The sequence below is a fragment of the Phalacrocorax aristotelis genome, chromosome 1 (assembly GCF_949628215.1).
Source record: "Phalacrocorax aristotelis chromosome 1, bGulAri2.1, whole genome shotgun sequence".
Classification (NCBI taxonomy): Eukaryota; Metazoa; Chordata; class Aves; order Suliformes; family Phalacrocoracidae; genus Phalacrocorax; species Phalacrocorax aristotelis.
Genome location: NC_134276.1, coordinates 16,135,911 through 16,162,062, shown reverse-complemented (window position 1 = coordinate 16,162,062; position 26,152 = coordinate 16,135,911). Strand labels below are relative to the sequence as shown.

Sequence of the window (26,152 nt, the reverse complement as noted above, 5' to 3'; positions counted from 1 at the left end):
AGGACACTGCTACTAGCTGCAATTTCCTTATAGTCTCCTTTTCGAATAGAAATAACAAAGGAATACCAGGGATAACTCTCCTACACAGTGACCTTCTCTCATATTCACAATTATTGCCCATAACTTCCATTTCTTTCTTATGAGAAAAATCATTTACTTTGTGCCCCAAAAATAAAGCTTGAAATAAAAAAAACTTTTAAAATTGATTGTTTCTTCCTATGAAGTAGAAAGAATATGCTGATTTTATTTACTGTCATATTTAAGGGGCATGCTAAGAATTTAAATAGAAAACACTGTCCACTCAAGATTTGCCTAGTGAAAGTAGGCACCCAGCAGAGAAATCCTTTCCTTTTGCACAACAGCCTATCAGATAGGACACTTGCTCAAGAAATGGGAGGGACGAGCCCGTGCCCACCTAAGTTACAGAGGACTGAAGCAATAATTCCCCCTCTTGGACCAATACCCCAAGCCTCCTCTTAGTGAGAACTTCAGAAGTCAGAATCAAGCCTTTAGTGTACAGACTCCCTGACTTGAAAGCCTTCCAAAAGCATTCACAAAAATTCAAGAAAAAAACAGCTCTAGAATTCATGTTATGTAAAATGAACAAAAAGGACCCTGAAAAACTAATGAAAAACATGTAATATAAATAAAATTAAATTCCTTATATTATCTGTTGTGATAAAATTCAGTTAACACTTTCTGAGATACTATTGCTGCAAAAGATCCATACAATAATAAGTAATATATACAGGGAAGTAAACATACATTAGTTTTTCTTTCACAGTTTCAAGTTCATCAAATTCTTTCTTTTTTTCCTTTATGATCTGAGCACTTTTCTCAAGCACATCCTGATCACCTGTTTCAATGACATCATCACGTGGCTTTAGCTGATCCCAACGAGCTTTAAACTTTTCCAGGTCTTGAAGATATATATTAATACGTGAAATCACATTTCCTTTCATCATTTCAATCTGTAAAGCAAGAGTTAAAATGAAATTCCTTCAATGGTTCGTAACTACAACTATGATCAAAATCAAAGTATCAACTTCAAAATTTGATCAAAACGTGATAACTACAAGTTGATCAAAATCAAAAAGCTTCTTGTATAATACCCTAAGAAATAGTTCATCTTTATTCTTCTGGTTTTTTAAAAAAAGTGAGCACTCATTTTTGCATGCTGGTATTTGAGACATATTTATTTGGCCTATGCCACCTACTACGCCTGCATCTTATAGCACACAGGAAAATTGTTATATTTGCATGGCATATTGATATCTTCAGCAGGACTGATTTGAGTTCAGAAATTTGCCTGTGGACTGAAATTACAGGACTGCGCACAGTTTAGCAAAGTCATGTGAAAAAAAATAACAAGCATCGGTACTAAAAACATGATAAAGTAATGAAAAAAGCTACCTTTTAACTGTTATCCCATTTTCCTTGGTTAACCATTGCATTCATTAAGCCACCTCTGTCTCCAGAAAGTTCTCTGAGACACAAGTATAACAATGTAACATTCATTTCAGCATCAGTTCAACAGAAGTATTCTTCCATTAAAGGTTCTCCCTCAATTCAGTAATGCTGGTGTTTACACTAAAGTAGATTATTAGGTAAAGTATTAATCTTTCATTCTTACCTGTTCTGTAATCATAAGCTGGTGGCTCTCCATCATTAATTCAAATTTATCCCATGTAGCTCTTAGGTTACTGATAGTGTCCAAACCTGAACCAGCCACAGTTCGCAAAAGTTTGTTTTTATCTTCAGCCTCTTGAAAGAGGAGAAAAATCTAAATTCAAACAGATAAAAAATATGTGTGTGTGTAAAAATTCAGCAAATCCTGTTTATCCAAACTGTAAGCAAATAGATAAGAAATATATAAGAATCATCAATTGTGCATGCACAGAATATATGTCTATCTATAGCTGGTTTTTACCATACTGTTTATAGATTACCATTAAAACACTGGAAAAATTATTATCATCTGAGCTATTTAGAGAAATATTCAGCCTTGATCCTGACATGAAATATACAGAAGTGAATGCTTACTATGAAACAAATAAATGCCTCTATATATTGCAGAGTTCCACTCAACCAGATTCAAGAATAGCAGCAGAGCAACAGAATTCAGTAAATACATATAAATGTATAAATGTGTGCTGGGTCTGGATGGGATGGAGTTCTTTTTCTTCATAGAGGCTCATACGTTGCTATGTTTTAGATTTGTGACCAAAACAATACTAGGAACACACTAATATTTCACCTATTGCTGAAAAGTGTTTGCACACCATCACGGCCTTCTCTGTTTCTCATTCTGCCTCGCCCCCGCCCCCCCCCAGTGAATAGATTGGGTGAGCACAAATGGTTGGGAGAGGACACAGCTAGGCAGAGATATTCCATGCAGTATAATGTCATGTTCAGCAGTAAACGGGGTGGGGTGGGGTTTAGGTAGGTTCAACATCTTTTGCTCAAGACCTGGCTGGGCATTGGTCTATCTGTGGAAGGTGGTGAGTGACTGCCCACTTATCTGTCGTTTCCTTCCTTCCTTCCTTCCTCCCTTCCCTTCCTTCCACTTTTTCTTTACTTTTTGAACTATTTTGATCTTGAACCACAAGTTTTCTCACTTTTATACTTGCTTTCCTCTTCTCCTGTCCCAGCAGGGGTAGGGGAGGCTGTGAGTGAGTTAGGAAGTAAGTGAGTGGCTGTATGGTGCTTAGCTGCCTACCAGGATTAAACCTCAACAACATGGAATAACAAAAATCAGGAAAAAGACACTTCATATAAACAGAAATTATAGTCAAATAAAAGAGCACAATTTTTTTTCACCTGATAATAGAAAAAAAAATCCAGGTTTCCCCCACATATTAAGAGCCAACCAAATTAAAAAAAAAATTCTTTTAAAGTATAAAAGTCACAAGAAACTGAAATAAACACACACAGTTTTACACATTTACCAAAATGTCCTGTTGTGCTTGTTTTCCTTTAAAAAATAAGAGGTGACAACAGGTACTAATGCTAAGGAGCAATACTGTTCTGTAAATTAGAGAATTAATTTTCTTCAACATCCAACAATTCTTCCAGAGAGTTGCTATAAAACATAAATACTTATACCCAACCTAACACAGTCCTTACTGAGTTAGCAGCCAAACAGTCAAACTGTACCCAAGATAGATTAAGTTAAAATTAGACATGTGTACATGGGCTTGTGAAGTACGCATGTAAAACTCCATTATCGTCAAAGATCATTGAAACCAAGGTCTCGATTCATTTAATGAGTGTCCAGAATTATATGAGATTCCCTACTCTATCTTATCTGCCTTACATCCACTTCCCCAAAAGTTATGAGTCTTCCTATGTCCTGTGTCATATCTGCCGTCTTGTATGGAGCTGTCAGATATGCCAGGGCATCCCCAAAACAGTATACACCTACATATGAAGACTGCATTGAGCTCTTAATGGATCTAAGCAGTCAGTTCAAGAAGATCAGCCACAAGGTGTCTATCTCAGGGTGAAATGGATTGCTCTAGGCTACAGCTGACTACATTTAGTAGGGATTTGATTCAATTTCTCACAAATACCTGTCTAAGGCCATTTGAGATGTCCTAGGGCATTTGACTGGCCTCCAGAAAGGTAAAGGCCTCCCAGAACTCCTCTGTCATGTCTGCCAGTCTTGTGTGGATGTTGAATATGCATGTTAATAACTCCAGAACTGTACTTGTAGGCAACTGAACCAGACTTCTGCTGAGTATATGAACAGCACACACACTGCAGACACCTGCATGTACACCCCTAAACTCAGGATGTATTCCTTTAGAACTGAATCCCACTGTGGATAAATATTGTTCCGTTAGGAAGAATTAATCTGGCTTCTGTAGAATTTCACAATTTTTGAGAACCAAAGTTCTTTAAAGGCATCAGTAAGGGTATGGATGAAGGAGATTAAAATGATATATTGCAGTTGGGTTTCCAAAAGGCTTCTAGCACAACCACCCACCAAAGGTGTTTAAGGAAACCTGGTAACCTTTACATAAGAACAAAGGTGCTTGCAGAGATAGTCAATTGGGTAAAAGAAAACAGAGATAAAAGTAAATGGCTAGTTCCTGCAATAGAAAAAGGTCACCCATGGAGTTTTGTAAGTACCTGTGCTGGACTGCTCAAGTTGTTTATAAAAGAGTTGGAAAAGGAGACTAATCTGTGAGGTGGTAAAGTCTACTGATGATACTATGTTTTCCAGACATTAAAATAGCTCACCTGTAAAGAACTGCATAATGAACTTAGACGTGCTATTTAGTTTCTTCATCAACAACACAGGCAATGGGATCATGTGCACCCTCAGCAAATTTGCAGATGACACCAAGCTGAATGGTGCAATTGACACGCCTGAGGGATGGGATGCCATTCAGAGGAACCTAGACAAGCTTGAGAAGTGGGCCCATGTGAACATTATGATGTTCAACGAGGCCAAGTGCAAGGTTCTGCACCTGGGTCGGGGTAACCCCCAGTATCAATACAGGCTGGGGGATGAAGGGATTGAGAGCAGCCCCGCTGAGAAGGACTTGGGGGTGCTGGTGGATGAAAAGCTGGACATGAGCCAGCAATGCGCACTTGCAGCCCAGAAGGCCGACCATATCCTGGGCTGCATCAAAAGAAGTGTGGCCAGTAGGTTGAGGGAGGTGATTCTGCCCCTCTGCTCTGCTCTGGTGAGACCCCACCTGCAGTGCTGCGTCCAGCTCAAGAAAGACATGGAACTGTTGGAGCGGGTCCAGAGGAGGGCCACAAAAATGATCAGAGGATGGAGCACCTCTCCTATGAGGACAGGCTGAGAGAGTTGGGGTTGTTCAGCCTGGAGAAGAGAAGGCTGCGGGGAGACCTTTCAACACTTAAAAGGGGCTTACAAGAAAGTTGGGGACAGACTTTTTAGCAGGGCCTGTTGCAGTAGGACAAGGTGTAATCCTTTTAATCTAAAAGACGATAGATTCAGACTAGATATACGGAAGAAATTTTTTTGCAGTAAGAGTGGTGAGGCACTGGAACAGGTTACCCAGACAGGTGGTAGATGCCCATCCCCAGAAACATTCTAGGTCAGGTTGAACAAGACTCTGAGCAACCTGATCTAGGTGAAGTTGTCTACCTAGATGAAGATGCAGGGGGGTTGGACTGGATGACCTTTAAAGGTCCCTTCCAACCCAAACCATTCTATGATTCTAAGAAATAGTGTCTGACGATCCCAGCGACAAACAAAATTCACATAGATAACCATGAAGTGACATATACGTGAAAAAATAAATTTCACATGTACAAGTTGAGTTCTGAGCTAACAACTGCAGTTCAGGATTAATATCTTGGTTTATGACAGCCAGTTTTAAAAAAATGTCAGCTTAATCTGAGCAGTAGGAAATAAATCAAATTTTAGGAGTCACAAAGATAAAAAAGAGAATATAAGAGATAATATTTTAATTTCATCATACAAATCCATGGACTGTTCATATCTTAGGAACTCTGCAAAATTCTGTTGGTCCTGAAGAAAAAGGTTATTGTGAAACTAGAAAAGACCAAAGGGCAACAAGGATGATCAAAGCTATGGATGGTCCTATGTATACCAAAAGATTAGGTAAACAAAAATCAGTCTAGAAAAGAGGTGGCTGATGCTAGACAAAACAAACAACAATAGAATCATGTGTCATGAAGAGGAAGAATAGGGACTGATTGCTCCGTATCTCTTCCAATATAAGACTTAAATAGTATGAAGCTAACAGGGAAGGAGAGAAAAAAAAAAAAAGAGAGGGTCCTTCATTTCATGAGTAGTCAACCTACCCTTTACCAGAGGATATTTTGGATGTAAAAAGTGTATTTTCTTTCAAGATGAAACAAGGTAAGGCTGCAGAAGAGAAATCCACCCAGTGTTACTATATGCTCAGGAACCACATAAAACTCAAAACGGTTCTGGTTGGAGACTAGAAGTGTGGGAAAGCATCAAATATGCCACCTCGCTTTTATATTTTTTCCTAGGAACAATTACATTTTTTGATAGCTGATGTTCTGGATATGATAAAATAGTATCTTACCCCTTCTTTTCGTTCATGTAGGTTTAAATATTTTAAATTGTCTTCTGCTATTTCTTCTACAGTCTGGGGCCTAACCACTAATGTTTCCATGGCATCAGTGAGAAACGAAGAAACATCATATAGATGAGCTATATAAAGAAATGTTGAAAACAAAGTTATCATAGACAAAATATTTGTAGTAATAAATATGCAAGTCAGACAAATGTACTGTGATACAACATTGTCATATCATAATCTACACAAAGTATTTGCTTAAAAAAATTGCAGACCCCAATCTTATATGCTGCTTCAACAAAAATTGCATGTTTGTGTTTACACGTGGTTTTTTCAAATGTAACCACTGCGTTCAGTGTATGATTTAGACCATAAGTATCAGAGTCCCTTCTGAAAATTAAACATAAATACCTAAGACATTTATTTATAAACTTTCAAAATCTGTATAGGTCTTTTTTGGGTAAACGGGTAAATGGAGAAAAACAGATGTTAAGACTGGTTTGGGGTTGGGTTTGGGGCTTTTTTTCAGGGGGGTGGGGGGGTGGCATGGGGTGGGTGTCTGTGTTTGTTTATTCTAAGAAGCTAACTAAAGCCACCTTGCTTTAAATATTGAAAGGACTCACAAACAAAAGCCTGATTAAGCTATAATGTTATATTTTCCTACCAAGCTATATATTTCTGGTACTGAGCTGTACAGTTCCAGGAAGCAATAAATCTTTCAGGAAACAACTCATCTTTCAGGTTATGGAAATAATTCACTCTCTGCACAAGCCCTGTTCTGTGTTTCCTGCACTGATTGTTGTATCTAAATCACAAAACAATGGTATTTCTCACCATCTACACTTTATTCTATTTTTTCTACCTGTTTCAGATCAGATAGATCATCCAAAAATAGTGAAATATTTTGCACTCTTTAACACTCTGCATTTTGACAATCTAAGTGACAAGAAACTCTGTAGAATAAGCCTAGATTATTTAAGACTCCTGATGAAGTATTTCAATTTATGAAAGAAAAATCTAATAATATATTCTAGTTACAATATCTCATGATGTTTCCTTCAATTACCCTCAAATGTCTAAGAAATTTTCATCCCTCAAATGTCAGATTTTCCTCCAGACAAAATAGACAAGCAAAATAATGTCTGTATGTATTATTTTACATCTGGAACAGATGTGGCCAAAACAAGTGAATGCGAAAGATGCATATGGACATCAAGGGGTCCTAGGTTAGGCCTGTAGTGAAAAATTAGTAACAGATTACTTCCTCTGCATTGTGATTTCTGCAGCTCACTGTGCCCGAGAGAAAAATATTTCTTACATCAAAAGAGTATTTACATTAACACAAATGGCCGCAAGTGCAACAGAAGCAAAAAACATATTATTCATTGAAGTTATTTACCTTGAATAGATTTTCTCAAAGAAATGACAAGAACATCATACAACTTCTGGATGAAATCATCAATTACAGTTTTCACAGGGTTGCAATTAACAGTTAAACAATCTATCCTTATGGTGCTTCAAGACAAAAGACAAAAGTAGCAAATATTCAGTAGTATCAATATCTCTAAGATCTATGCATATCTATAGTTTACCCTGATTTTGTAGCCCATTGAGAAAATTTTCCCTTATAAATCCTACAAATAAAAGTCATAGCTTATTGGGAAAATTACTCATATTATTGAAATATTTATAACCATTAGCCATATATATGCAATTTTATGAGGACTAAGGTCTAATACACTGCTCCTCCAAAGTTAGAAAATTATTTTATACAACCAACGTCATTAAATTCAAAAGGACTATTTCTACACTCAGGGAAAAAAATATTTCAATTATTTGTACAGTCATGTCTTTAAATCTCTAATTTCCATGAGAATGTACTAACCCCAGCTTCGATAGTCCTAAGAACATAAGAAAAGCCATAGTGAGTCATATCAAGGCCCCAAATATACAATATCTCAGTGACTTTAAGTATATGCCTGAAGAACACTAAGAAAAGGACTGCCTTATTTACTACTTTCCTAAGTATCCTCCCTCAACTCCAATTTTTCAACTCACGGGACTTCACAGCCATATGTAGTTTCTGGCTGTAAGACACATCAGCCAATTTCTCTTTTATTTACTACAGTCTGTCCTTGAACTCATGAAAATCTTTACTACTTAGAATATCACTTAGCCACAAGTTCCACCAGTCCATTCTCCTGCATGAAATGTCACCTCTTTTTACTTGTTCTGAACAAGATTCCCACCAGTTTCATTTGAGAACTCTAACCATGCAATACACTAAATTCCATGCAGATATATGTAAGAATAAAAGCCTACACTAGCATATCTTAAACTACAAGAGGTAATCAAGTGTTTAAATACAGGAATTATTTAATATATAAACATTTACTAAGTCTTTTTCCAACTGCCCGATATACTCCATATGTACAGGACTTAGCCAAAAGAATTTTTAAAATATCACAATGTTTGTAGTATTTCAGAATCAGCCCTGAATTTTGACGGTGTTTCCCATCATATCAAAAGAAGACATTAAAAGTTTTCAGAGAAGACTGCTGAGGTAAAGGGGAATAAGGGTCTAAAAATAAAACTGAAAAACAAAAATCTAAACATTTAAAAAGTACATCAATGTTTTAAAAGCACTTGAAATTCTATCTATATCTCCACATAAAATGAATATTTCTATTTTACTATTACTTTTAAAGTATCTGAAAGAATACATTATTCAAATAACGGAACAGTGTTACACTATACCTTGGAAGACGTTCTGCTTCTTTCCCTCTCACTTTCAATGCTTTGAAGTTTTTTTCCCAGTCCTGTTTGCTAGAAAGATGTGTCTTCACCAGAGTTTCCATATCTACTTGGCCAATTACAATCCATTCCTTTTGAACGTTATTTTTGATTTCATGGAAAAGAAATATTTTGCAGACTAAAAAACTCTGATTCTCAATAATATTAAAATACTTTGTTTTCAAGCTACTTTCTCTTTAACCTTTGTGCTCCTTCCATTACCTACAGATTCTCTTAGTGCAAAAATCTGGAGGTACAAAATGGTTTGCATATTCACACATTTAAGGATAATCAAAACAGATTCTGAACACAAGTGAAAAGACAGCTATAATACTGAGGTTTCAATGGGAACTGTGCACATGCTTCAAGCTAGGTATGTGCTTAAGTGGTTGGCTTAATATGGATGGACTTACTAAGCTTTTGTTTATATGCCTTGCAGAAAAGGACAACAACGCACAAATGCCATTGCTCAGTTACTTCTACAACGTCTGAATCTTACAATGATACAAATCTAAAAAAAGAAAGTATGAGTCAGTCAAATATTGAAAATACCTTGAATTGATTAGAAACTTCTGCCAGCCTTCTGAACAAATCCTCTGCTTTACTGAAAGCAGTCAGAAATCCATGTGCATTTCTTTCAGTCATAACAGTGAATATAGACTCTTCTTCTGCTTCACTTACTCCCCTGAACTGATTTGGAATGGAGATGAATCTCTTCATTTCTCTGTAATATCTAGCCCGTACTTCTTCAAAAGGAGGTCTGAACTGCAACAGGCCTTGCCTAAAAAGTGAAACAAACCACACAAAAACTAGCATTTGAACGTAATCTGAGGCAGAATACTTTCTTAATAGGAAAAAAAAAAAATCTTACTTGAATGTTAGATCAATATTTATTTCTGGTAAGTTCTCATTGAGTGCTTCTAAGCCCATTTGATACTGATGCTCCAGAGCTTTGTAAAGTTGATGATTCCAGTGCTGTCTCCAAGCTTTCATATCACACGATTTGAAACCCTAAAATTTAACAATGTTTACTCTTATTTTTATTTTATTTTATTCCTCAAACCAAATTATAATCTGAAACTAGCACAGTGCAATGCCTGAAGACCAGGCTCTTAGTGAAATTCAAAGAAGTATCACAGAATCACAAAATGGCAGGGGTTGGAAGGGACCTCTGGAGATCATCTTGTCCAACCCCCCTGCTTGAGCAGGTACCCCTAGAGCAGGGGGCACAGGAACGTGTCCAGGCAGGTTCACGCCACTGCAACAGGTTCCCCAGGGAAGTGGTCACAGCACCAGGCCTGTCAGAGTTCAGGGAGCATCTGGACAATACTCTTAGTCATATGCTTTAGGGAGTCCTGGGAGTCACAGAGGTTTGGACTCAGTGATCCTTATGGGTCCCTTCCAACTCAAGATAATCCACAACTCCATGACCAGTTTGAATATTAAGATGATCTAGAGCTATTAAATTTATTTCAAATGAATATAGGAATAAAAAAATAATCCAAATAAAACCAGTCTCTATGGCAGTTCAGCATAACAACTTCACTGAGGTTCATCTCCCACTGGTTTACTTTGAGATTCTTCAAGGTTATTCTAAAATACATGGGACTCTGCTAGAAATACGATACAGAGCTGGCTGGCTGAGATATATAAACCTGCATCACACCTTTCATTTTCCTGTGGTATGTAAGCTACCTTTTAAACAGTACTTCAGAAAACTCTTGTGCATTTCCACAGATCAACATTAACTAATATGTAGATATATAATATTTTATCTTAAAGAATTCAGATTTTCATTAGAATCTGCTACATTGCGCTGTAAGAATGTGCCAAACCACATCATACACTCAAGTCTGTAAATGGTCACTTGTAAGCCATCCAAAGACTTTCAAAAGGGCAATACAAGTTACAAAAGAAATTAGAAACATCTTCCAGCTTAACAGGTTCTCTGCTCATTTGATTGGATGTAGATTTTCAGCCAGTGCTTTGGAGGCAGTTGCTGCAGGAAGCTACGCAGTTAAGGTCTGCCCTACAGTTCAAGGCTCACCAGAGGAACTCTTCCAACAGAAAGATTCCAGAGATTAAAAAAATCTGAAATAGTCTCAATTAAGCCTTAAGACAATTATAAATAGGGGTTTTAAAGAAATATGTAAAATCTCAGCGACAACAGCTGTAAGATAATACCATCTTGCAATTTTGGATGGTGAAAACAGAATACATTTGGTTAAGTTTTATCACTTCTAGTCAAGGATTAAAAAAAAAAGTGATTGAATACGGTTTAGTTAATTTACCATATAAAATATTCTGTAATGCCAAAACAATTTTCGAATAGATCTTAAAGCAAATATCGTCTATTAATTTTAAGAAAATATTTGACTTCAAGATAAAAATTTGCAAACTAAATTTCAAAAGAAATTACAAACCAAAAGTTGAATCAATGCACTTATTTATTACTCATACTGTCTTGAGAAGACAGAAAAAATTATAAGAAAAATACAGTTAAAATACTGCATTTATTTGACTGCTGAATACCAACTAAAATAATCTGAGTTTGCATTAAAAAGGCTAAGAACATCCTATCCATCTAAGAATGCAGCCCTGTTATTGCTGAATGCTGTAGGAAAAAATAAACTCACTTGCACGATAACTCCATATAGCTTAGGTGATAGTAACATCATCCAGTTACTTTGATAAGATTATATTCTTTATCAAAATCTTAATCATCATACTGCATGGTCTTAAGGGTCTTTTCCAACCTAAATGATTCTATGATTCTATTCTAAAAGTTGACCTTTAATAAGTGAAAAAATAAAAATTCAGCTTTTTCATTATTTCAGGCAGAAATGCATTTTAATTCTGAATTTTATACACTTGTTCTATTCTGCATGGGGATCACTCATATCTGCACCGATTTCTATATTTTACCTTGCATTACTGGCTCAGACACAACTGATCTACGTGACCTAAGGATTTCCCATTGTTTTAATCTAACCCCTGTCATCTAACCAAGTGTTCTTGTTCTCCCATTACTGGTATAACAGAAAAAAGATGATCCTCATCCTCTGAGAGTTTACGTCACATCTGGCATCAGCTAAGTAGTACACAGTCTGTTTCCCTGAGCCAGCTAGTAACACCTTAATCAAAATTAATTCAATCATGCTATGTTTGAGTCTTAAAACTTGATTACTATTGAAAAGTCAAATGTTCACAGTTTGCGATACAATAATGAAACCCTGCCTGTGACTCAAGGCTGGCAAAACCAGTTCTGAGCTCCTGGAGTCCATCTTTCCAACGCTGCTGCTGCCGAAGGAGATCGATATTCATGAGAGAGATAACCTGTTAAAAGAATTTTAAAAGATAATAAATATATTCATCACCACCTAAATGAAAGAAAGGGGAACGTAAGCTGTAAGATATGTTATTTCAATTTCACCTGAAAAATATACCTTATCAATGAAGACTGTGTGCCACTTTCTTAGTTTTCTATTTTCAGTGGAAAGCCGTTCAGCAGCAGCTTGGAGTTTTTGGATATAAGCTTCCAATTCTCTAGGATTATCCCATGTTATTTGAGCTTTTCCTCCAGGACCAGATTTTGAATGCTTGAAAAACATACAACCTTTTTAAGGTTTAATGACAAATACAGTCTACTAGCTGGCATACATGAAGTTATAATATGAGAAAGATGGTTTTACTCCTAGTAAAAAATGGAGGACCTCCCTCCCAGTTCTACACTACAGGCATAACAATCTGGCAAATCATAGACACGTGGGCATATCATTATAGCTGTGTCAATGCACTGGGGAAGGATTAATGGCAGACTCTTAACACGCCTTAAAATAAATCCACTTATGTTGGGACTTCTGCCCCACACATAAGCAGACATCTTAAGCTGAGAAGACACCTTAAACTCCTCCCTTCCTCTTTGTTCTTCACAGATCAAAACCCAAAATATCATACTAATAATTGCTTTCCAACCTCAGTTGTTTATCATAAAATAAATTTTGTAAATTACACTGTAAAATTCCACTGACTCATAAGCTTCTTTGGGGAGCTCCATTTCTCTGGGCTTTTTATTAAGATCTTGGGTTTTTTTGTATTTTGCTAAGTTTACAGCAGAAAATCAGAAGAAAAAAGCATCTGAAGTTCCACAACTGGACCTATTCCTAAAAGATGTAGGGCAGAAATCACATCAAATAGGAGAATATGTTGTGCCTTTGAACACTTCTGCACCATTGCTGTCTTAGGGTCCGCACACTAAAGAAATCTGTGGCATAATCTCCAGCCAGCCTAAGGAAAATTTAAGAGACAGCTTCGGAACTTTTTCCAGGACACTTCTGAACCTACAGTTTGGTCTGGACTCTCCACCATTTTGTGTGAGCTAATCCCTACCCCAGCATCCCTTCTACTTTCAGCCCCATTCCTATACTCTGTCCTGCAAAACAGTTCTCAGGAGCAAGTTTCCAGTCGTTTCTGTAATGCTTGCTCTGGAGGGATTATTCTCTTGCCCAATACAGAGTTATAAATCTCCAGCCATTCTCACATTGTAAGAGTGTTGGAAAAGGGTGGAGTTCTTCAAACTGATCAAAACTAGTAAACTAAAATTCATTATAGACAGCATGTTTCTCCAGACATAAAATAGAGATATGGTGTTTAAAAATGTAGATTGTAGTGTAATTTTTCAGTTCATATTGTCCTTTCAAAGCAGAAAAATGAAAATAAATAAGTAAATTCCTCCAAATTGCTCCAAATTCTTAAAAGAATCTAAAACTTCTTTAGATATAGTGAACTTCCTAGCAATTATAAAAAAAACTTCTTCTCAGAGCAACTATATTATGTCTGAACAACCAACCCACTGTAACAAACTGCATGCATAAGTCAATACTCAGGTAGTTCTGTGGATTCTTTGTTCTTAATCTAAAACAGAAACTATCCACTTCCAACCTGCCCAAAACATGAATTAGAAATATTCAAGAGAATTACAAAATCCACAGAGATATAATAATGTTCAAAACAGTGAAACCATTCCTTAATATTGATTTCTCTCCAGAATAAAGTATATGCCATTTTTACTAAAAGAGACCAAAATAATATCATTTAGAGCTGTTAAAACAGGAGTAACATTCCCATCTATTAATAAATTGACCGTATTGTGGTTCATGTGTAAATTCAAACACTAAAAGTAATTCCTGAGAGAGCATATTACACTAATATCCAAAGCAAAAAGGAGTAAGCAGTTGTTTCAATGACAATATAAAAAAGAAAGGCCCACTGATTTAAATAAATGCTAATTAAACAGATGGTGTTACTTGTATGGGAAGGCTGCAGTTAAAAAGTCCAGCAATAAACACAGTAAAAGTAGCATAGACTATGCACAAATACCATTGAAATTAAAAATACAGAGAGAGAGGAATTGTTTCACCTTAATTATCTGTTCAAATGCTAGAGCAGACTGTAACATCATTGGCTTCTGACTCTCAATCATTTGTTGATCAATAGAATTATAAAAGTGCGCCACCTGTAAAAATTGAGAGATTAAATTTAAAAGAACAGATAAAAATATTTATATGCCAATAAATGTAATGCAGGATATTTCAGAAAGTAGTGTCCAATCAGTACCATTAAGAAATGAGAATTAACTATACCAGTAAAGCGTTCACAAAAATAATGTACTATGCAATGCTGATGTGACCTACCTTCTTCTAGTGATGAACTCTAGTAGCAAAAAAGACTGCTCTTACACGTGCCTGTGGTGAATACACTTCACCTTAAGTAAAATAGGTTCAATCTCTGATTTATTATGAGTGGAACAGTTCCACTATTGTACGCAATAGATGACATTTAGTGTTATTTTAGACGCCTTCAAGAATCTGTAACATCCACCAGGATATAACAAAACACCTAAAAAAGATCTGTTTACTTCCAGATTGGCAGCTGCAGTAAGAGGGGTACCCTACAACTTGGTTTAGTTGTCCACACATAGACATCTAGTGCCTTTTGAGGTGACTAAGGTTTTCCCTTGGGCACCTGTCAATGATCCCGATGCATGGGTATCTTGTAGGTCTTGCATCATCCCTGCCTTAGCTGAGCAGGTATCTCAGATAACAATGACACCTCACGTGAAACTGAATTGAGCCTATGTATCTACATAAGGATTTTTACCAATATATACATATTTATTCTTGCATCTTACAGTAACAGAAGAAAACTTGACATGGTCTTTCAACTGAAATATAAGCCCAATAAAAACTTACGTAGCATTGAGTCCAATGAAAAAATAACTCCCCCCAAAAAAAACAAACACACATTTCCATTAAAATACTTATTAGTACATTTTCAGTTGAAAACTAGCACAAATGAGGACAAGCTGGTCCATTTTATGACATTTTCCTTCACTAATAATAATCAAAAACTGAGACTAAAACCAGGACATCAATTAATTACTTGTCTTATTTTTGTATATTCATACAGTAACTTCACATGCTTTAATATTATAATTCATTTGGTTTCAAAAGAAGACACATTCCAAATTGTGAAGTATTTCTTTATATTTGTTCTCTTTTAAAGACTCAGTTAATTTGTTCAAGAAACAAGTCACTTTCATGCAGACAAACACAGCAAAAAGCTTAACCACACAGTCAGAAAAGACAACAGTCTAGAAATGTTCTACTACTAAAGCTGGGAAGTCAAAACACAAAGTTAGGACATTTAATCTTATACCTGTTTGAGGATGACCGCCTGCTTACAGAACTTCTGTGCTGTGTTTGCAACATGCTGTATTTTAGCCGGTATAGCAAAACCAAGTGCAGACAGCTGACGTACTTCTCTAAGAAGAGTCACCAAACAATCTGAATAAAGTATGTTTAATGTTCCAAAAACGTGATCCAACTCCATTACAGGACTGTTAGTTTGGATGCTAAACCAAAATCAAATGAAACATATTATTGAATATAATTTTATATTGATCCTTTCTTAAGTGCATTTTATAATAATATAATAACCAATTCTAAAAGGCTTGATGTCATTCTATTCTTTTTTTTTCTATATTTGCTAACATTTTAATTTACTCAGAGGTTATTCTAGTAACCTTTGTCTTAATTCAAAGCCAGTGAAGACAAAAATGAACAATGTCTATTGGTTTTGCTCACAAAAGTTTTCTGGCTTGTTACAACAGTTAACATGTAACTCAGAGCTAGACAGTATTTCTCAAAACCACTGGACCCATCATACTCTCTCACGCAGGCACTTTACAGGCCCCAGCCTTCAGCACTGCACAGAAGAAATTCTCTGAGGGAACCAATCAAAGAACCAGGATCAGTGATACGTTTTGGTATACACAATCAGATGCTAATAAGAACATCAGCCTATCTTTAGATTTTACTCCACTTTTTTTTCTACTGTGGTAATGCTTCTACCATTCTTTTAGGCTTCTTTCATAAAAACTTAAGCTTTACTCATATTTTCACTTTTTGTTCTCATCTCCTTCTAGTTCCCATACCCCTCCCATTCCCTTTTGCAGTGAGCCACCTCTTTTCCTTTTAATTAATCTCTTCACATCTTTTAAAATCTCAGAAGGATAAAATTTTGGGCTGATAAGTTAGATGGCTGTCACATAGTGGAATGCTGAATCGGCTTATTTGTTATATTTAGAGTGTTTTTCATAAAAGTTTACATTTAAGTATGAAGTCCTGTTTCCTCTGAAACTGTGGGCAACCTCTTTTTTCAAAGCTTGAAACACTCAGAGACGCAGACAGAAGCTATGCAGCCAATCAATTTAAAAAAAAATTGTTAAAATATTTTAACAATTGTTAAAGTATATCTTAATATCCCATAAGGTAATTTCATAATTTTGGGGAACACAATTCATGAGGTTTAAATTTACTTTCTTACCTTTCTTTCATCTGCTCTATTTAGACTGCAGAATCTCTTGTGAACAGCAATTTATTTGTTACTCTACATGTGACATCTGTATATCACAGCTATACTCTAATCTCATCTGGTTTCTAGACATCATAACTATATGGATTACAATGGACAACAAGTAGTAACAACAAACAAACCAAGCATGTCTTTCATTCTAGGTGTTACTAGTAACTGCAAGATTAGTTATTAACTGTATACTTCACCCCACCAACTAAGCCTGGCAAGATGATGAAATGATAATGAACTCTTCCATTTTGTTTCTCCACTCATTCTCAGTTCTGTAAATTTTTTTATTTCCTTCGTCAAGTTCTATTGAATTAGACAACACTACAGATTTCAGCATAAACATTATTTAAACAAAAATGTATTTACCAAAGTCCTGACTTGGGATTTGATAATTCTGACTGGATATTCCTAGACCAATCATCAAATTGTTCTTGTTCATATACTTTTAACTGTTCCAGAAAAGAATCTGCACTTTGATGAAAAGTTTGAAATCCAGACAAGTCAGACAGAAGAGCCTCTGCCAGCTTGATAGCATCATCCACCTTAAACACAATCACAAGGAAAGGAAGCTTAACTTCCCAGTATTTGATTAGAAAAGAAAAATCATCACAATAAAAATCAGTATTACAAAACATCCAAGCGGGATTCAAAAACAGATTGGAAAGAAAAAGTGAATCCTGAACTGTGTCCCAGGTGTTCAAATTCCCATAAATTGGGTCTGAATAAGTTGTCCACCACAGGTGTCTACCACTACTAAGACACCCCAGGATATCCCACCTGGTCTTTAGTTCGTTCTCCATAGATCTCCCATGCATCTTTTGTTGTATCTATAAGGTCCATGCCAATACTCAAAGGGATTTCAAATGGGATTTCACATCTACATGTGGACAAATTAATCAAAACCCTACTCAATACAATCAGTGGAGATTTCAGAGCAATTAAAAAATTAACACAGCTAAAGTAGGCACACAACTGACATCAGCTGAACTGCTCTCCAGGTCTTTAGCAGACCAAGCAGAAGAAATAATTGTGAAACCTGAGCTGCCACTTTTCTGTCTGTAGGATACATAACAAAGCAACACCTTTAAGACCTCCACCCTTAGCTGAAATGGGCCCTTCAGATTTCTGCAAATCAGAGGTGAATGCAAAAAAAAAATGAGCTAATACTCATTCTGGGATAAGTAACTTCTATTCCCATTCACATCTACAGGCATTGTAAACAGCACTTATGTTTACAGAAAACATTTTACTTTTAACTAGTTAATACTTTCACAAAAAAGTTCCAGAGTTTCCAACTAAACTGTAAACACAAACTAAGAAAAATAAGTTAAAATAGAGTCAAATATGTTTTAAACTCATTCTGTTGTAAGAGAACACAGACTCGTTTGACATTTACTTTTACTACAGTCGCTGTAGTAAATTCCCTGGCAGGCACCAACTCAAAAAAGTACTACCAAGAAATCCCTTTAGTTTCACAACAGATGTTAGTAATAACAAGTGAGAATTAGGATGTCAGAATAGGGCTATCTGTAAATCTTAAACAGAATTTTAAAATGCAAACTGAAGGGTAAAATTTAACAAAAATGCCTCCTCTCAGAATTTTGGTCTTTTTTTTTTTGCTTAAAAAAAAAAAAAAAAGTCATAAAAGCTGGCAATTCAACATATTACAAAAAGACTGCCCTCTGGGTCAACTTAGCAAGTAGCACCACTGAATCTTGATTATATAACTCTTGGGAAGTGCAGAATTTTTCTGTGGGGAATTCCCCACAGAAATCTCAAATACCATGTTTTACGTTCTGTGTTAATATTGTGCCTAAACAGTAATGGAATTTGTTACCTTCAGCTCCAGCTGCCGTACCCATACAATATTATTAACAACCTCAGAAAGGTTTTTGCCTGACAGTGGTCCAGAAACATCACCAGGAACACCATGGCATCGAGTTTCAAAATCTGCCTGATAGTCTAACACAAACAAAAGATTCCTGTTAGACCAGACACCTCATAGAACAAGCTTAAAATTATTATTGTAGTTATAAAAATATAGTAGGGATACTACACAATTCTAAAAGTAAATAAAGAATTCTAGTATTTGCAAAAAAAACTAATGCAATTAAATACTTTTAAATATATTTTTACCTTTGACGTAATCTTGAAGTCTTGCTACCAATGCTTCCCTTTCAGAAAGCAATTCTTTGCTTATATTTGGATGCTTTATCAATTCCTTATATTTCTGAAATGTTTGAAGAAGCTAGAATATGAAGTTTTAACAAGTTACCTCTTTTTTTAAAAAAAAACAAACCCAAACCTATTCTGACACTACTCATTAGGGCTGTTCATAAGTACTGTCTTTGGCACTAAGTACTTATTCCTGTGCTCTAAACTGACTACTTAAGAATCCAGTAACTTTATCTTGAGGAAAGTTTTCAGGCTACAAAAATACCCATACCTGCTGAGGACTGTCCTGAATTTCCAAAATAAATTTCTTCAATTTGCTGGCTATTTTTTGTTCTGCTGGTGCAATAATTCTTTCATACTGAGAGACTGCTGCTTTCCATAATGGCTAGAGATAATGAATTTCCATGTTAGTTTAGGACTATCCATATACATCATAAAAAGACACAGAAAAATGTGAATAAATTAACAATAAGCATTATACCTCTGTGTAAGGATTATAGCGTACAGGATTTAGGCCAGCAAAGGGTTCAAACACATGGGCAGGACGTAAAGCATTTTGTTCTCCAGCTGGCAAAAAGAATGTCAGTTTTTCATGCAGTGTTCTAACAGTTAGCACCTATAACAGAAAAGAATATTTGATATATCCAACATATTTTTAAATAAACCTTACATTTAGAAGTAAAAAGCACAAGCAGCACATCCTATCCCTCTGCTTTTTACAAGAAACTTTTGAAACACTTAGGCAAATACAGATTATGGAATGTTATCTGACTCTCAAAAGGCTACAAAAGTGATTTAATTCCCTTTTTAACTTAAAACAATGTTGTTTAATTCTGTGTCTAATGAAATAAATATGTATAATTCAAACCTCTACCTCATCAAGGCGTTTGCCAAGTTTGGCTAATGATTCAGGAAAATATTTCTCATTTTTCCATGGATGTAGAGTATAACGTTGCCACAGTTGTCCGGTTAGATACTCGCAAGCTGACACCCACTGCTCACAAATCAAGATGCCAGCCTTCAGATTTTCTTTAACACTGTGAAAAGCATCCTCCCACAAATTCAAAGCTGCTAATTTTCTCTGAATGTATCTACCTAGTGAGCCACCTAGAACACAAAAAAATATATAAAAGCAATATATTGTTTCTTTAAAATAATTTCCTTAAACACTACACCACGTTCCAATCACGTTTTTTAAAAACTAGCGTCTTGATTTCAAACCACACAAATGTATCAATAACTGATTATTTTGTTTCAGATTCAATAAATCTCTTAAACATCTCCAAGTCAGAGGTTGGTCCAATATCAGAAGCTGATGATTTTGGATTCTGGAATCCAAACACAAGCATCTGTCTTTATCAGTAGTAATAGCAGTACCTGATTGCTCCAGAAAACATTCCCCTAACGCACACACATATCTAGCAGCAACAGACAAACTCACTGCCTGTCCCAGAAGTGGGACTCCTGTCCAGAGAATGAGAGAAGCAACTTCTCTGCCCATCCTGCTCTCACCTCCACACAGACTGAAACAACCTTCAAATGGGGGTTTATGTAAATAAATTCTCTATTATGAGAGAAAGAAAGGCTGGAAACCTAGGCCGATTTTCCCTCGTGAAATTCAACAAGAGCAAGTGTAAGGTCCTGAACCTGGGGAGGAACAACCCCATGCACCAGTACAGGCTGGGGGCTGAACTACAAGAAAGCGGCTTTGTTGAGAGGGACCTGGGAGTGCCAGTGGACAGCAAGGTGACCCTGAGCCAGCACTGTGCCCTTGTGGCCAAGAAGGCCAACGGTGTCCTGGGGTGCATTAAAAGCAGTGTGGCCAGCAGGTCAAGGGAGGTTCTCCTCCCCATCTACTCTGCCCTAGTGAGACCACATTTGGAGTGTTGTGTCCAGTTCTGGGCCCCCCAGTTTAAGAAAGACAGGGAACTGCTCGAGCAAGTCCAGCGGAGAGCTACCAAGATGATCAGGGGACTGGAGCATCTTCCCTTCTGAGGAAAGGCTGAGAGACTTGGGTTTGTTTAGCCTGGAGAAGAGAAGACTATGGGGGGAATTTCATAAATACCTATAAATATCTAATGGGTTGGTGTCAAGAGGATGGGACTGGACTCTTTTCAGTGGTGCCCACTGACAGGACAAGGGGCAATGGGCACAAGTTGGAACACAGGAAGTTCCACCTCAATATGAGAAAAAACTTCTTTCCTGTGAGGGTGACAGAGCAGTGGAAGCTGGAGAGGTTGTGGAGTCTCCTTCCTTGGAGACATTCAAAATCCACCTGGACGCGTTCCTGTGCCCCTTGCTCTGGGTGTGCCTGCTCAAGCAGGGGGTTTGGACAAGATGAACTCCAGAGGTTCCTCCCAACCCCTACCATTCTGTGATTCTGTGAAAAGGAGTCAAACAGAAGCACGACAAATCCAGTCCACAGGCTGAAAAGTATCCAACTCCATCCTGTCACTATCTGTCATCTTCCCAAGCATGTGTGAAGGCATCTACCAGAACTGGCTGAATTACTAGATAGTATAAGGCAAATAATATTCATGGATCATAACTACAAGAAAGCACCTTAATGTTCCAGGCCATCACTGGTGCCTTTAGGAGGAAGGATTCATTCTGCTCACGGATTCGTTTTACTTTTTCTCAACTGTTCGTTTAATAAAGACTGCATAATGATTTACCTATTACATCCAAAAGATTACGCATGCGTGGCTGTGGATAAGGATCATGTTCTGTTTGTCTCCACACACCATCAACAGTATCCTTGGTAGCCTCCACCAAATCCGCAACTTCAAATAATGACAGACTATCCAAGTTGTAATAATCCTGGAAAAAAATATTCTTAAAATGGTTACTCTGCAACTAGTATCGTAGAAACATTTGTACTTTTCTGAAACTGACAATTGCTGTAGTTCCCTGGGTTTTATTGCTTAACAGAATATTGCATACCCCTCTCAAAAAACAAGCATTTTGTGTAAGTTTGTTCATGTGAAGAATGCATTGATATCTGAAGCACTATTCAAGGAAACGCTTTACAGGTGCCAAAAATTTTGCATTATAGCACTCATTATCATGGTCTGCTTTTTCAGTCTTCCTTTTTACAATATCGAGAGTCAATTTCTAGTTCACAAACCATAGTATACTATTGCATTTCTACAGCAACTCTCAGTATTCAATCGTCAAATTTGCTCCCAATTAAATGTTGGCATTCCCCTGCACCATTGTCACTAGAAACGACATGAATGTCATTTAAAGCAAAATTTTGCCTAGGAAAAAATAACTAGCTATATGTTCAAATATTTGAAAAGAGTATACATATACTGACACATATTTCATAAGTGTTTTTTACTAAGTCTACAAATACATCACTGATCACACAAAAGAAAACATACTTTTGCAATGTCCTCAAATAGGTCTTTAAAATGAGAAGCTCGCTCTTTACTACACCATTTACTTCCATGATGAGCACATTCTGTCCAGAACTGAAATTCATCTGTTGGTGTAAGTATAGCTGCAAATAATAATGGAAAACGTTTAAATATGAAATACAGGAATGGTCACACAATATTTCTGGTCAGAACATATTTTCTAAAGCAAATTTTTACTGCATGGTTATGTAACTATCCTTCAACTTCTGACTCCGACTAGTTGTAGTATCAAGTTCATACCAAGAGACCAAAGTTGATCATCGATTCCAGTCTACTCACCACAACCCGCTATATTTCACACTCTGCAGTCACTGGGATAATGAAGACTGAAAACTCAGCCTATAAACAAGTTATTTACTCCTCATTTAAAATTAACTATAAAAGACATAACTGCAAAACAAACCTCGCACATCATCTTCACTGAACTTTCTTCCTGTGTAACTAGGATCTGATCTTCTGAGAACAGTACCCAAGCCAGCTTCAAGCTCAGTTAAAAGTTTCTGGAGTTTGGGATCAAATGATTTATTCCATCTCTCATCCTGCAATGAAAATTTCAAAAATTGTGACTCACATGATAGAACAATGTCTGTATTCCTCCCATTAATCTTAAAAAAAAAAAATCAGATTAATAGAAGTAATTAATTACATGGTGTGATGATGCAAGAATTTATTTTTCTTAATATCAAGGAAAAGCACCTCATTCTTTTCACTTAACAATTCAGAATAATACTGTATAAATATTTTTATCACAAAATCCGAAGTAATTTCTTGGATTTATACAGGCACTCTGCAAATCTGTTCAAAATTCTTTTTTAATGAATTATCCTATATTAAACAAATTTGGAATCTACTTCTGTAATGGAATCTGGAAATTGCTAGGATCAAATATCAAAAGTTATTGTGTCTTTCCAAAATTATATTAATATTATTACATACAAGAAATTAAAAATATTTAAATGCTGAAACTCTGCTCGTACAGCCATTTTCATCTTTTTTGACAAAAATCCACAAAGGAAATATATTCTTTAATGGAACGGAAGGAAAAGCCTCAGAACATTTAAAAAAAAAAAAAAGCCAAACTACAAAAAATACAGCTGTAGAAATTAATCTAGAGTCTAGCACACCTATCTGCCACATATTATAGAATCGTAGTTTGCATGATACAGACCTATGCATTTCATATAAAATATATCTGAAACAAGCAAAGGACACAAGACAGGAATTACTGGTGAAAAGGAGGTAAGGAGCTGTTGCCTCCATTAACCACCACTGCCCAATGTATTCCACATTTCTAGTCAGGCATAGGTATGGCCAGAATCCTCCTCTCATCCCTACTGACAGGAGGTAAAGTACTTGCTTTAATTTAGAAATTAGAACTATCATCCATTATTTAAGCTCTTAAAATATTTTATTTTTAAAACATAAAATATTTATCTCAGAATATTTAACATCCTATGGAATTTCAATGTTTCAGTATAAATCTACAGAACATTTAATTCAGTATATTGCTCACCTTCAGTAATACTGGTGCAAAAACTTGTCGTACAGCTTGATAAAGGGTGTTAATTGGTGAATCTAGCATAGATGACACAAGAATATTACTGTGAAGATTATCTTCTGTAATCACATCAGGTCGCAGCTTAAAGAACACCAGCACATTATTCTTTGAATCAATACCTTCAATCTGCAATAATCAAGAAGACAGGATTCATTTAGAAAACTGACATTGCATCTTATACTAAATTATGAACACCATTTACACAAATTATTTACATCAAGAAAAAATCATAAAATACCATGTTACTCCCCATGGGCTCCAATAACATTCTGGTAGTATCTGATTTGCACAGAAAATGAAAACTTATATTATAATCATTCCTGTGTTCATAGCCACCTGAATTCCAACATCATATACATAATGCCTTTTTCATTATAAAATATCTGTAAATGCCATAATTACTTACACTAATTTGATTTTGAAAACTCCACTTACCACTTTCTGGGGACAAACCATCTTGTGCCTAGAGAAAACTCAGCATGAAGTCTGTCTTTTTTATTGCATTTTTACGCTACATAACTTTGGGAATATTTTTCCAAATATTCAGTATTGTTCTCCTGAGTCTGTAAATACATAACACTATTGCGATGAATAGATTCCTCAAGGACAGAGAAAGGAATTCTCCTTCACCAGTAAAACCAAAAGTTGTAACATGACTCTTGCTCCCTTCACAGTCCAACTTACAGGTAAAGTTCCAAAAATTTCCATAAAATCAGTTATTGGAACTATTTGTGGCCAAGGAGAGTTCATAGAACAGGAGAACATCATTAAACATTTGACAAAACAATATCAAAAAGTTACACTAGCTGAATTCCCAAATCATGTGCAACGGTATAGACGTGAGCATTTTTTCTATTAAAAGAAACAGAGCACTAGTAAGAACAGCTTTCAAATTTTCTGGACAGTACCAGTTTTACTTTCTTATCAGGTCTGCAGACATTGTCTCACTGACGCAACTGGCACACATTATAGTCCCAATATGCATCTGATCTTCCACAGCTGCTGACAGTGCCTTTGTAAACGAGACAGCTGCTCAGCAGCACACCCCAAAAACTGGTACATGTAAATGTTCGGTCTTGCATGAATAATGGCATGCACTAGACTCCACAGGCTACCCAGACGATTACACCAGGAGGTATGTAAGTCACTGGTCCACCCAGAAGTTCACACGGTAACACTAGTCTTCAGTGGAGAAAAAACTGTCACGGACGGACAGGACGCCCCAGGTCTGACAGCAGAATGACGGGAGGCACGCAATGCAATCCTCCCAGTCACCTGCGTGCACCCTTGCCCAGGAACAACCACACATCAGTCTCCACCTGGCATGTGCAGCAAGATAACATGCCATTCTCCAGGCTGCATTGCATTCACACAGCGACGATATACGGCACACTAAAACGACGTATCAGCATGGGCACAACCCACTAACAAATACATCACACAGCTGACCGCATGGTCTCCACAGACTCTCGGGCCAGTAATTTCTGCGGCAGACACTGAGACCAGCATAGGTGTTTGCATCAGGAAGACGTGTCCCAAATCAGATACCAGCCTTCTGTGCTGGACCGCAGGCTCTGCACCCCCCACTCGCACACCGGGACGCGGGGACACGCCGGGCCCGTAGGTGCCTGCAGCCACGGGGCTGGGCACCACCGTACCTTGTTGGACGCCGTGAGTTGGGTGCCCGACTGCTGCACAACGAGGAGGAACTCGTTGCCGTCGTCAAGGAAGTTGCTCAGCTCCGGACGGGACCGGAGCCCGGCGGCCAGGGCAGCGGGACCCGCAGCCGGATCCAGCCCGAAATAGTTCGCAGCCGTGGCTGAAATAAAGCGCTTCCTCTTGTCTCCCTCCCCGGCCATGCTGGCAGAGGGATCCGCCGGGCAGGATCAGGGCGACGGCGGATCCAGAGCCCCACCGGACTGCATGGAGGGCTGACGGCAGACAGCCCGAAGGCGGGCGGCGGGGAGGACGGCGGCTGGCGGCGGGGTGCGGCCCGCGGCGTCCCCGCGTCGCCGGGACCCGTCGCTATGGCGACCGAAAATGGCGGCTCCAGCGCTCTCGCGAGCTCGGTCCGGCTGGCGAGGGGCGAGCGCCGCGCGGGGAGACAGGGAGCGCTCGACGCGCTCGGCAATCGGCAGGCAGCGTCGGGGGGCGGGGCCGGCTGAGGTGGGGGAGGTGCCCCGAGCACCACGCGCGGATGCCGCATGGCTCTGCTCTCCGGGTCT

General features: G+C 37.4%; 1 protein-coding gene across 5 annotated transcripts in view; it reads right to left on the bottom strand.

The window, feature by feature from the left end:
* Positions 1-25,975, bottom strand: part of DYNC2H1 (dynein cytoplasmic 2 heavy chain 1) — a 192,062-nt gene extending 166,087 nt beyond the window's left edge. For 4 of the 5 annotated variants that reach the window (XR_012658746.1, XM_075081964.1, XM_075081980.1 and 1 more), the window contains exons 1-22: positions 25,586-25,975; positions 23,883-24,053; positions 22,773-22,908; positions 22,334-22,452; positions 21,623-21,767; positions 19,822-20,054; positions 19,429-19,563; positions 19,219-19,332; positions 18,909-19,020; positions 18,610-18,734; positions 17,139-17,314; positions 15,564-15,759; positions 14,266-14,361; positions 12,293-12,445; positions 12,084-12,182; positions 9,718-9,857; positions 9,399-9,627; positions 8,811-8,938; positions 7,453-7,568; positions 6,060-6,187; positions 1,634-1,783; positions 766-971 (exon numbers count right to left, since the gene is read on the bottom strand). Coding sequence is in view for 4 of the 5 variants with exons in the window: in XM_075081964.1 (XP_074938065.1) it covers positions 766-971; positions 1,634-1,783; positions 6,060-6,187; positions 7,453-7,568; positions 8,811-8,938; positions 9,399-9,627; positions 9,718-9,857; positions 12,084-12,182; positions 12,293-12,445; positions 14,266-14,361; positions 15,564-15,759; positions 17,139-17,314; positions 18,610-18,734; positions 18,909-19,020; positions 19,219-19,332; positions 19,429-19,563; positions 19,822-20,054; positions 21,623-21,767; positions 22,334-22,452; positions 22,773-22,908; positions 23,883-24,053; positions 25,586-25,786 (3,308 nt within the window). In the remaining variant the exon portion in view is untranslated. Of the gene's footprint in view, positions 1-765; positions 972-1,633; positions 1,784-6,059; positions 6,188-7,452; positions 7,569-8,810; positions 8,939-9,398; positions 9,628-9,717; positions 9,858-12,083; positions 12,183-12,292; positions 12,446-14,265; positions 14,362-15,563; positions 15,760-17,138; positions 17,315-18,609; positions 18,735-18,908; positions 19,021-19,218; positions 19,333-19,428; positions 19,564-19,821; positions 20,055-21,622; positions 21,768-22,333; positions 22,453-22,772; positions 22,909-23,882; positions 24,054-25,585 lie in introns of those variants that run through there. The other variant, XM_075081974.1, reaches the window with a different exon arrangement.
* Between the last annotated feature and the right edge of the window lie 177 nt (positions 25,976-26,152).